Source organism: Euprymna scolopes, chromosome 18, assembly GCF_053919585.1.
Source record: "Euprymna scolopes isolate OS-2025 chromosome 18, ASM5391958v1, whole genome shotgun sequence".
NCBI classification, from domain to species: Eukaryota; Metazoa; Mollusca; class Cephalopoda; order Sepiida; family Sepiolidae; genus Euprymna; species Euprymna scolopes.
In genome coordinates, this window is record NC_136499.1 from 115055621 (window position 1) to 115068763 (window position 13143).

Below are 13143 nucleotides of genomic sequence, written 5' to 3' on the forward strand. Positions count from 1 at the left end.
CCTCAAGCAGCAAGCAATAAACTTGCTCCACCGGAAAGCCCGGTGGCAAGGCCTGGGAGAGTGGACCTCCTAGGTATTACCCAGGCGGCGTACCTCAGTACAACAGGTGCTGGGCCGGTTCCCGGCCCCTCACCTGTTGGGCTGAGTGTCAAGTGACGAATCCTTGACTTGTACTACCCTGTCTCCCGGCAGCCGAAACCGCTAGGAGACCTTCCCCATCAGAAGACTAATGATAATTAATGGGGTATGTTCCCTCAAAGTTAGCAGATTCTATTCATAAATGCTGCTGATAGGAACTGACGAATCAAATTAGCCCACATTCTGCTATCAGCCAATCAGAAACCAGAATTTCTCTATAAAAATTAAATCTTCTTTGCATCCTAGCACATAAATTTTGTGTCAACACGCGGAGTAAAGTTGCTTAAGAATAATGGATTTTAATAGATTTTTATTCGTTTAAAAAAAAACAACTTTGTTTCTCTTTCACCTTTTGGCCGTGCCTAGGATTTTGTGATTGTACTCAGCTTGGTGAAGTTGTCTTCAAGCTAAATAGTAATTAGTAAGTGTTTAGCAATGTTTCCCCACTTTTTAAAGGTTAAGGTTTTATAAGTGAAAATGGTCGAATCAACTTGGGAGGGGATATTACATATTTTGTATTTTTTTTTCTCATTTAGTTGTGTGTGTGTGTGTTTTTTTTTTCTTAATCATCCATATTGAAGTAGGAACAGAAAACGAGGCTAGGAATCACGCTATAGTAGCACCAAAATAAGTGTTGAGAGACTTTTATCGATTGAGATATAAAAATCACACGCCAATATTCATTGTATTATTGAAATGTCTAATTGAGAGAGGTTATCAATTCTTTTATTTTGTTCGAATTAATCAGTCTTGGAATGTTTCTTCATAATAAAAACAGATTTTAAAGAAATGCAATGGGCGCCATGTTGAATAGTGTTCCTTTAAAACAACCCTAAAGACGCCGTGTGTTGCCTTGCCCTGTATCGTAAGCTTTCGATGCTCGACGACAATATGGCGTCCTTTTGACCTGTGATATCAGCGGCTGCTGCTGCTGCGGCGGCGGCGGCGGGTGACAGGTTCGAAGTCCGGCCTGTGGTATGCTGACCACTGGTGGTGAACGAGTCTCCGGTCAGCGAGGAGAACCCTGGGAGAGATGTTGGTATGTAGTACGGCCATCCCTGGTAGGCGGCCGTCAGGGCGGCGTTGGGGCTGATCTGCAGGACGCTTCCCGCCGAGCTCGTAGTGCCGCCTGGCGTGGAGGTCGAGTGGGCGAACGGCTTCTGCAAGAGGGACGAGGCGGCCGCGAGCGTGTGTTGATGCATATTAAACAATCCAATTTGGTGATACGGGTAGGGAAACGTTAAGGGTGTCCGGCCGAAATTTGGAGAAGGTGAATCAGCTGAAATCAAGAGAAAAAATAAAATTAATTAAATAAATTAAACAAGAAACAAAAGAAAATCGTCTCTCTCTCTCTCTCACTCTCTCTCGCTCTCATATATATATATATATATATATATATATATATATATATATATATATATATATATATATATATTTTAATTTTATTTATTTATTTATTTATTTTATATATATATGTATGTGTGTGTTTGTGTATATATATATATGTATATATATATATATGTATATATGTATGTATATTTATAACAGGCACCTCATTTCTTGAACTTGGCCATTTATTTGTTCTTCTGATCAGTTTTCTTAATTTATTTCTGAGACTTTCACGTGCATATATAAGCTGACCTAATTATTAACGCTAACTTTCGCGCTTTTTGTCTGGGTCAGTTTGACCTTGCTTTTCAAATTTAAATTGTCACCGTTTTTTCGGGTTTTTTTTAAGCCTTAATTTTTTTGATTCACCCAGCCTTGACAGACGTGTTTCAAATATTATCTCTAGTACTTTTCTTTTAATGGTTTGGAATTCATTCCATTTGCATTTTTTTCCAAGGAACTCTGCCTTTTGGATGATTTTGGACCATTTGGAATTTACCCAGTGGATTGAAATTTTAAATTCGACCGTTTTGGATTTTACCATTTTTGGATTTTTACCCTTCACCGGACTATCCATTCATGTGAAATCTTTTTATTATTTTTCTTTTGCCTCCTGTTCCCCTTACCTCACCCTTTTTTTTAACCAAGTAAGATCTTTTACTTACTTGTAGTTTCATTAAATACTTTTATATGCAAAATGCGATCCTACATTTTGCTAATTCCTGCCCTCTGATGAGAAGGAGAGTATTTCTTCGAAACTCCGCGGATTAAGGACTATCCACTTATCTTGTGCTTCCTTTTGTAAAATTAAATATGTTTTTAACTCTTTTTCAAGATGTCTTTTAACATATTTTATTAATCATTTGTTCATATATATATATATATATATATATATATATATATATATATATATATATATATATATATGTACAGAATTGCACCCAAAAGTTGTTGTTCAGTCATATTTTACTCAAGCGCTTTTCTATCAGTGCGTCAGAAAACAACACCTTAAATCCCAGGATAAAACTTGCAGTCGTCCGACATTGGAAATATCTTAACGAACAATCCTAAAATTCGATACCTTAACAATTGCACACGAGGACTAAAATTACTTATCAAAAAACTACAGCCCTTTTTTAATTGGATCTCATTTAACACCGGAACAAATATACTAACAATATTTAATAACTAACAAGAAAGTAAATAAACTGTAAAATAAGAAAATTGAAATTAAAACTAAAAATAATTTACCCCTAACCATCCTGCATCCACCGTTACCCCCCCCTTTCCACTGTTTCCAACGTAATAGATGTATGGAAACTAAAGCCGCTTTCAGGACTGCCAGCAACCATTGTAAGAAAGTAATAAAGAACGCAAGAGAGTTGTATGCTCAGTCCGTCAAGTCCAAAGTAGCTGAGCAGCGGCTTGGTTCCCACCAGTTTTGGAAAATTGCAAATAGAATCCTGAACAGAAGCGTGTGCTCTATCCCAACTATCATCAATGGACCTGAGGTAATCTCGTCAGCATCAGACAAAGCCAAACTCTTTGCCAAGAACTTTGCAACCAATTCTACCCTTTGCGACCAAGGCCGCCAACCCACAATATTTCCTCCTGTATCAGAAAATACACTATGTGATATACAAATATCTGTATGTGATGTTGCCAAGCTAATCAAAAACCTTGATTCCAGTAAAGCAACCGGCCCTGACGATATTCCAATTATAGTACTCAAAAAACTTCAACCTGAACTAGCGCCCATACTTACAAAACTGTTTAAACGTTGTCTTAAGGAGAATTGCTTCCCATCTCCCTGGAAAATCTCATCAGTATGTCCTGTATTTAAGAATTCAGGTGATCGTTCATCCCCCTCTCAGTACAGGCCAATAAGTCTCCTGTGCGTCATGAATAAGTTGCTGGAATCTGTGTTAAATAGACAAGTAATCAACCATCTCAGCAAAAATAACCTTCTTAGTGACACACAATATGGTTTCCGTTCTGCTAGATCTACAGCAGATGTGCTTACAGTTATATCTCATAGGATTAGCGAATCTCTCGACAGAGGCAACCTTTCTAGGGCAATTGCTCTTGACATATCAAAGGCCTTTGATAGGGTATGGCATAAAGGTTTACTTCACAAGATCTCCAGCTATGGTATAACTGGAAATGTCTTCTCAATTATAAAATCATTTCTCTCTGATAGGTTCATAAGAGTAGTAGTTGATGGGCAAAAATCAGAAGCTCACAGTATAAATGCTGGAGTCCCTCAGGGGGTCCATCCTGGGCCCAAGTCTTTTCCTGATCTACATTATGATCTTCCAAATCATATCCTTACATCATTCGTAGACATTTTTGTTGACGACACTACCATCTATGGTAGCACATCTAAGACATTGCATAAATTACCTGTAGCGTTATATAAGATGCGGGCTTTGGGGAGTGTGGAGCCACACTTTAATTGCCATTGCTCCCAGGTCCACTCTGACCCGGAGTTGTAGAACTTATTAGGATCCCAACTATGGGTTGAATAGAAACTGACTTGCAAAACCAAATATATTCTATTAAAAAAATTGTTCTTCAAAATCACTGGATTCGGCATTAAATAAACCGAAAAGGGTTGATATGCCGTAAAACAAAAACAACCAACCAGCCAACCAACCAACCTGTAGTGTTGTTTGTAATTTCCTGTGGTGTTGTTTGTAATTTCCTGTAGTGTTCTAAAAAATGCTGGAAGTGTTCCCTGTTGACGACTATGCATTTCTGGGCACGTTTTACCAACGTTTGCAGATCGTCTCTTGTGATTCTCTTGATAGCGTTGGTATTGTTATCCATAAGTTGGTCTAGATTGTGGGGATTATTTGCATGACTTTTTGTTTTAAAGTAAAAAAAAAAACCCCAAAAACAAAATGATGACATGTCCGGGGAACGTGGTGGCCATAACCCTTTGTTTATTGAGGTTTCTGAATTTTTGAGATCAGGATTAGTTATGCATATTATTTGGATTAATCAGACTACTGATCTCATCTTGAGTGTGATTTTCAAAACGGTTCGGTCTATGTAACCCCCGACCTTCTTCAGGTATAATTCGGGAATGTTTCTGTCGAACTCAGGAATCGAAATTCCGTCCAAATTCCTGAGTTCGACAGAAACATTCCAGAGTTCAACAAGATACACCCGAAGAAGGTCGGAGGTTACATCGACCGAAACATTGTGAAAATCACACTCAACATGAGAATAGTAGTCCGATGAATCTTTTGCTTATTTTCTTTCTTCCGTAAACATCATGTCATAAACTCTGTGATATATATATATATATATATATATATATATATATATATATATATATATATATATATATATATATATATATATAACTACTTCATTTACTCACATAAATGTAATATACGAAAGTATAGATTTATGCGTAAACTTTAAGTACTTATTCAAAAGTGTCCAATACGTAGGTAGAGCTAGTTAGAAATTTATAAAATATATATGGCGATTAAGCTACACTGAATATTCGGCGTTTCATCCACTCATGGATTCGTCAGGCTTATGCGCGAATTCTGTGGTTGTTTCTCGTTTTTATATATGTTGAGGATTTTTAGTTAGCCAATCAGCTTTCTAGTATCCACCGCGCCCCTTCCTATCAGCCAATGGGCATGCATTTTATCGAACAAAGGATCTGTTTTAGAACTAGGTTTGTGGTTTAAGGTAGACGTTTTCCTTTTTTTCTTTTTTTTTTTAGGTATATTTATATAAATTACAACATATATATAAATTACTATATATATATATATATATATATATATATTGTTTTTTATTTTTTAATGATCATGTTAATTAGTCTGCATTAAGCCATAATTAAATTTTGTATCCTCCCAAAATGATTATATATATATATACCGGTTCTAATAAGATCACCGAAGTTAAGCAATGCTGAGCCTGGGTAGTACCAAATGGGTGACCATTTAGGAAGTCTAGTCGCTATATGTGATTTCTACTAATCTCGGCAATGTTTCCAGTCGCCCTAAACCTCCACTTGCCACTGGAACGAGATGTGTGGTTGGAAATTGTTCAACTCATTCAACAAAAATTCAATGTGCAGGCATCCTTACACTGAGTATCCATAGTCTGTCAAAGGCTGAAGAAGGAAGCCACCATATATATATATATATATATATATATATATATATATATATATATATATATATATATATATATATATATATATATATATGTATATATATATATGTGTGTGTGTGTGTGTGTGTGTGTGTGTGAAAGGACGTTGTGTGTCTGTGAGCTTGTTCCCTATGGACTCGAAAACGGCTGGGCCTATTCTTATGAAATTTCACACGAACGTACTTTATTTACATTGCTGTGTTTTTAGATAAATTTTGCGTCAGAAAGTTTTCGATAAGTATCGATAACCGATAATCGAAATAATCCGATGAAAGAAAAAACAAACGATTTTTTACTAAAGTTAACACATTATGCAGCCTATGGATTTTTTTTTTTTAGTTTTAATGGTTGTGAAAAATGAATATTCGTTTAAACATTACTACCAACAATGGAACAAAATCAAATAAAAAGACAATTACAGAATCGTTTTTGGCATCGGAAAATAAACACACATTTTGCCGATTCCAGCAAACCCAAAATTCTGATGAATCGTTCCAACACTAATATATATATATATATATATATATATATATATATATATATATATATATATATATATATATATATATATATATACTGTATAGATAAAAGTTAATATACATTACGTATATATATATATATATATATATATATATGTGTGTGTGTGTGTGTGTGTGTGTGTGTGTGTGTGTGTGTCTTTTAGTTTGAATACTTTCATTTTAGAATTTTAGTCGGATGCATCAACCGATGGTTAATCTTTACAAAGGTATACATATATCAACAATTACTTTACCATTATTTGGCCCTCCTAAAAATGCGTCAACCGATGAAATACTAAGAGGTTTTGTCAATCCTGGACTATCGGAAATATCCCCTCTCTGTATTTCCGTTTCCGTCACTTCCAGTCCAGTTGTTGTGGTCGAGTTCGGACCCATTTTTTCAAAATGTTTACACTCATGGTCATCTGCAATTAAAAAATGAGAAACGCATATAACGTTAGATATTTTAAATAGATTACGATATATATATATATATATATATATATATATATATATATATGTGTGTGTGTGTGTGTGTGTATGTATGTATCTGTGTGTGTATGTATGTGTGTGTGTTAAAAATTTGTAAAAATATATATATAAGACGATGCAAGAATGGGAGAAGGAAAAGAAAAGAAAAGAAAGAAAGGGAAATAGATAATTGAGCGTGTAAAAAAGTTTGCTGCGTTCTGGATGATTACCTGAGCGTATGACAAAGCCGAAACGGAGTTCAAAAGTCAGCAATCGTCTACGGCGACGGTGGTGGGTGTGTGTGGATAGAAAGAGCTAAGATGCTATATGGCTCTACTAACGTATTAAGCACTCTTTATCCTTGTTTTTTACCATATAATATACCTCTTAATATATATATATATATATATATATATATATATATATATATATATATATATATATATATATATATATATATATATATTTCCCCAAAACCTCTGGCCTTGATGGAGGAGAGACTAAAACTTGCTTCTATGATTTCAAATTATCTGAAATAAGGGAGAGTTGATTACAAATATTCTCAGGTGTGATATGTACCCTCTTTTGGAAATAAGGTACGATTATGGATATCAAATAATCATTATACACCGTGAAATTTACTTTATGTATGAAAACCAGATATATGAGAAATATTTGGAATTAAGTCTCCCCTGGCTGTTATTGCAGATCATTTGAAACCAGAGCAGCAAGTTTTAGTTTTTCCTCCATCAAGGCCAAAGGTTTGGGTGAAAAAAATAAGATATTTTTTCATTCACATGCAAAATTAAGAAAATAATGATTATGATTGAAACATTTTATGGCTGTAGAAAGTGCAAAAAATAGGCTCTAGAGGATGGATGATCCCCTTAATGTGCAATCTTAAGAGCAAATATTATTACACAATTTTTAACGAGCCTTCATTTGTTTCTGAGATTTTGAACTTATAAAATTGACAAAAATCGTGGCATATCTATCTATCTATCTATCTATCTATCTATCTACACACACACACACACACACACACACACACACACACACACACATATATATATATAATCATCAACATACCGTACTGTTTCGCTGTTTCACAGCTCATCAGTACGGCTAGATAAGCAACTACCTCAAGCCAGGATCGAAACTCGATCGCCCAAATGACATTCGGAGCTCAAACCGTTGCGCTATACGGCTGTTGTACGAGCTGTGAAATTACAATGTTTTGACATTGTCCAAAGTACCTAAGCTCAATTTGTTTACACAAAGGGCATCGCTTCATACGTTAATGGTAATTTGTGTATCACTTCCCAAATGCTCAACCTAAGGTAGGAAGCATTATATATATATATATATATATATATATATATATATATATATGGATAGATAGATAGATATAGATATAGATATATATATAGCTATAGATACATCTATACTCATCGCCAAATTAAATATTAAAATGCTGATACCGTTAGTTCTTTGGGACGAAATTACATGAACATTTACAGACTTTTTGAAATGTATAATAATATTCTATGGTGAAAATTTTATGACAATTGGTAAAATAGAACCTACATTTTCAAACCAATAAAATATGCCCGATCTTGCCTATATTTGTGTATACATATGTGGTCTGGCAAGCCAGCTTTAGTTTTGCTGCTTTGGGATAAATTTTACTTATGTTTTTTTGCTGAGTAGTCTCCCCTCTGACATTGCCATGCAATTAATATATATATATATATATATATATATATATATATATATATATATATATATATATAATATTATTTCAGAACTATATATACATATTTCAAAGGCGTACCAATGATTTCATTGCGTTGAATCGACCATAAGATGTTGAATGGGATCAGCGCAAAATCATCAGCGACTTTGAAAAGGCGAAACAATGAAAAGTAAATAGAGAAAAAGACCGTTAAACGAGCGTTTTAACTCAGAGTTCGTGATTTTAAAATAGATCTTAGCAACCGACGCTAATAGGTATGAAAGGAAGAAAGCGATGGGTAATGTAAGGTGTGTGTGTGTGTGTATGAGCGCGCGCGTGCATGTGTGCATGCGCGCACACGCATGTGTATATGTATGTTTAGCGGGGGATAATTTGGAAAAAAACTCTTTGAACATATATACATTCACTTCTAGGAACATTGTCTGTGTGTCTATGAATTCGTTCCCTATGGAATCGAAAACGGCTGGGATATTATTTTTTTTTTGAATTTCACACACACACACACACATATATATATATAATAATTATTTTTTTACTATAATAATTATCAAATACCTACAGACACTAGTGTTTCATCCTTTCTGGAATCTTTAGTGCAGGGTATCACGATTAATTCCAGTCGAAGGATTCGAACCCCGCATCACGAGACATCTCTGGCTCGTTTTAGCGAAGACCTAATCCATTCGGCTACCATTAACCGCGTGAAATAACGTCGAATTTAAACATTTTAATTTTAAATGTTCATTTACGTCAGTCAGAGAGTGATCTGATCGTTATACGATGATCTATGCATAAGAGCTAAGTTGACTGGCTTTTAATTCAACTGAAAGTGTTCAACGATAAGAAACGAATTTCTTAAAGCGGCTTCATAATTATTTTTTTACTATAATAATTATTAAATACCTACAGACAGTAGTGTTTCATCCTTTCGGGAATCTTCAGTGCAGGGTGTTACGATTAATACCAGTCGAACGATTCGAACCCCGCATCACGAGACATCTCTTTATTTCAGAACAATATATGTACATATTTCAAAGGCGTACCAATGGTTTCATTGCGTTGAATCAACCATAGGATATTGAATGACATCAGCGCAAAATCATCAGCGACTTTGAAAAGGCGAAACAATGCAAAGTAAATAGGGAAAAAGACCGTTAAACGAGCGTTTTAACTCAGAGTTCGTGATTTTAAAATAGATCTTAGCAACCGACGCTAATAGGTATGAAAGGAAGAAAGCGATGGGTAATGTAAGGTGTGTGTGTGTGTGTGTGTGTGTATGAGCGCGCGCGTACATGTGTGCATGCGCGCACACGCATGTGTACATGTATGTTTAGCGGGGGATAGTTTGGAAAAAACTCTTTGAACATATATATATTCACTTCTAGGAACATTGTCTGTGTGTCTGTGTGCCTATGAATTCGTTCCCTATGGAATCGAAAACGGCTGGGTTATTATTATTTGGGGGGGGGGAATTTCACATGAAGGTACTTTATGTGCCTGGCAGTGTTCTTAAAGATGGAACAGGCGATTTGGTCTAAAGTTTGCGTCTTACACAGCCTTACACCACGCATTTAAGAAGTTTTATTACCACACAAGCTGAAAGGCTCAGCATATAAAAGCAATATGAGGTTCTTTGATATGACAGGGGCGCATTAGAAGTTAATATTTCTGTTTAAAACACAGTTTCAATATGATATTCGACTTTTATCTTTTTTAAACTTAAATTCAAGCCCTTGTCACAGCAAATCCAGAAAGTAAGGCCAGGCACATGAAATCAACAGTAGGTTCTTTGATATGACAAAGACGCCTTCGAAATGAATGTTTCTGTATAGAACACAATTGGAATATGATACTTATCTTTTGCATTTTTTAACTTTAATTCAAGACATTATATATAAAAATAATTTGATAAAATGAACAGTAGGTTTTCTACAGTGCAATGCAGACTAAAATGTACCGTGGACTTAGTCACTGCGAAAAGCATGTGAAGCTTCCTTCAGGTACAACGAGATGGGTCCCCAATTAGAGCAGGCAATCAGTTGATATATATATATATATATATATATATATATATATATATATATATATATATATATAATCTAAGGTTATTGTTTTTCAGAGGTAAAGTAACCAATAAAGTTTAACGAGGTTATTACCAGAGTGCTCAATACCGAAAAAGAGCAGGGTATACTCTTTATTTGTTTTTACATAAGCAGTAATATACTGCTACACGATCATGAGCATGTTTCGGTTCGGTCAGCTAGTTACTAGTAACTAGAGGCCTCTTCAGGCGATACTGTTTATACGAACGAGGTCTTTGTCGCCATAGAGAGTCAAAATCAGGAGATACCGCCTAAAGAGCACACACACACACACACACACTATATATATATATATATATATATATATATATATATATAGTAAGTTATAAAATGTATATGGCGATTAAGCTACACTGAATATTCCGGGTTTCATCCACTCTAGGACTCTTCAGGCTTATCTAGAGTGGATGAAACGCGGAACATTCAGTGTAGCTTAATCGCCATATACATTTTATAACTTACTAACTAGCTCTACCTACGTATTGAGCACTTTTGAAGTAAAAGAAGTTTACGCATAAATCTATACTTTCGTATATTAATTTTATGTGAGTAAATTAAGTATATATATATATATATATATATATATATATATATATATATTTGTCTGTATCACAAGTTAGTTTAAAGAAACGAAAAGTGCTCGATCGTAGATTATACAAGAGCTAATATGTTATCGAGTTTAAACAAAGCTAGAATGAGAGAGAATATACAATAAATAGAATAGAATAAAATTCTACATATTCGACAAGTTTTAATTAAAGAAATATACACGGAAGAATATAAAAACGATATGTATTAAGAGTTGAAGAAGTGTGGTCGTAACTTCCTTCTTTCTCTTTTTCTTAAGTTCCCCCTCTCTCTTTCTCCTTAAGTCCCCCTCCCTCTTTCTTTTGAAGTTTTCCCTCCTCTTTCTTCTTAGGTTTTCTCTCCCTCTTTTTTCTTAAGTTCCCCCTCCCTCTTTTTATTAAGTTGTCCCTCCCTCTTTGTTCTAAAGGTTCCTCCCCTCTTTCTTATTAAGTTTTCCCTCTCTATTTCTTCTTAAGTTCCCCCTCCCTATTTCTTCTTAAGTTCCCCTCCCTCTTTCTTCCTAAGTTCCCCCTCTCTCTTTCTTCTTAAGTTTTCTCTCCCTCTTTCTTCCTAAGTTCCCCCTCCCTATTTCTTCTTAAGTTCCCCTCCCTATTTCTTCTTAAGTTCTCCCTCCCTCTTTCTTCTTAAGTTCCCCCTCTCTCTTTCTTCTGAAGTTTTCTCTCCCTCTTTCTTCTTAAGTTCCCCCTCCCTCTTTCTTATTAAGTTCCCCCTCCCTCTTTGTTCTTAAGTTTTCATTCTCTCTTTCTTCTTAAGTTCCCCCTCCCTCTTTCTTCTTAAGTTCCTCCTCTCTCTTTCTTCTTAAGTTTTCCCTGCCTCTTTCTTCTTAAGTTCTCCCTCTCTCTTTCTTCTTAAGTTTTCCCTCCCTCTTTCTTTCTTCTTAAGTTCGCACTCCTCTTTCTTCTAAAGTTTTTCCCCCGCCTTTCTTCTTTAGTTTCTCCTCTTCCTTCGTCTTTAGCCCCTCCCCCGTTTCTTTATCGCATATCTCTCCCCATCCTGTTTCTTCCTTATGCCAATTTGAAAAATCGCAAACGCATTATTCGTTTGGCTCTCAAGACATGATAAGAAAGATTGCGTGACCAAAAAGATCAACGCGAGTCCTTTGAAATTTAATAATTTTAAAGCGTTTCGTGTGTACATGTATGCGTAAGGGCTATGTGTATATGTGTGTATGTTTGTTGACGTGTGTGTATGTGTGCGCGTGTGTATGTGTGTGCATGTGTGCGTAAGTGTGTATGTGTTTACGTATGTGTGTATGTGTGTTCGTATGTGTGTTTGTATGTGTTAATGTGTCTGTGTATATGCGTGCGTTATATGTGTGTGCGTGTGTACACGTGTTTGTGTGTGCATGTAAGTGTGTGTATTTGTATAAAGTTAGCTATTTAAATATATTTAACTGTTTTTATGTATCGGATTCACTCCTAAACTAAATAAACCGATCTTTATGAATTTTCAAGCGAAAGTGCCCGACATAAGGTGCTCATAATGCGCGCTACATTTAGTTTAATTTAGTGTTATGCAAAGGGGGGTTTGAATCCCTTCGTAAAATTCAGATATTTTTTTGTGAAAATTAAGAGTAGTGGATATCTTAAATATATAACTGCAATGCCTTTCATCGGAATTATACTTTTGTTAAATCACATATTTAATTCGATGCTACAACAAAATATTTGGCAATATCAAAAATCTTTCCCAACTCCGATACCCCCCCGCCCCCCAAATCGATTTTTTCAATTCTTGATTAATCGTTGCGGCAAAAATTCAAACACGCATATGCCTATTCATCGTTAGCATATTTGTTGTACCTATTTACTATGCCTCCCCACGGGACAGAGTTAGACACCAGGGTCGTTTTTTAACGTGGAGAAAAGGTACAAAAATAAAAATTGTCTCAGTCGTGAAAGATTTCTCCTCCACCGAAAGAGAACAAGAAAATGAAGTGCAGCGTCTGAAGAACAGATACTACACTTTGATCTTGACCAAAAGGCCAAGAATCTATATT

At 35.3% G+C, this 13143-nt stretch overlaps 1 protein-coding gene and 1 pseudogene across 1 annotated transcript in view; both read right to left on the reverse strand.

Annotated features, from left to right (window-relative positions):
- Nucleotides 1-863: 863 nt before the first annotated feature.
- Nucleotides 864-13143, reverse strand: part of LOC145297782 (uncharacterized) — a 246130-nt gene continuing 233850 nt past the window's right edge. Inside the window, exons 5-6 of the mRNA XM_080144041.1 lie at nucleotides 6482-6652; nucleotides 864-1417 (exon numbers count right to left, since the gene is read on the reverse strand). Coding sequence (XP_080000167.1) covers nucleotides 960-1417; nucleotides 6482-6652 — 629 coding nt within the window. The 3' untranslated portion in view covers nucleotides 864-959. The remainder of the gene's footprint in view (nucleotides 1418-6481; nucleotides 6653-13143) is intronic.
- On the reverse strand, nucleotides 13008-13140 carry LOC145298003 (U2 spliceosomal RNA; annotated as a pseudogene).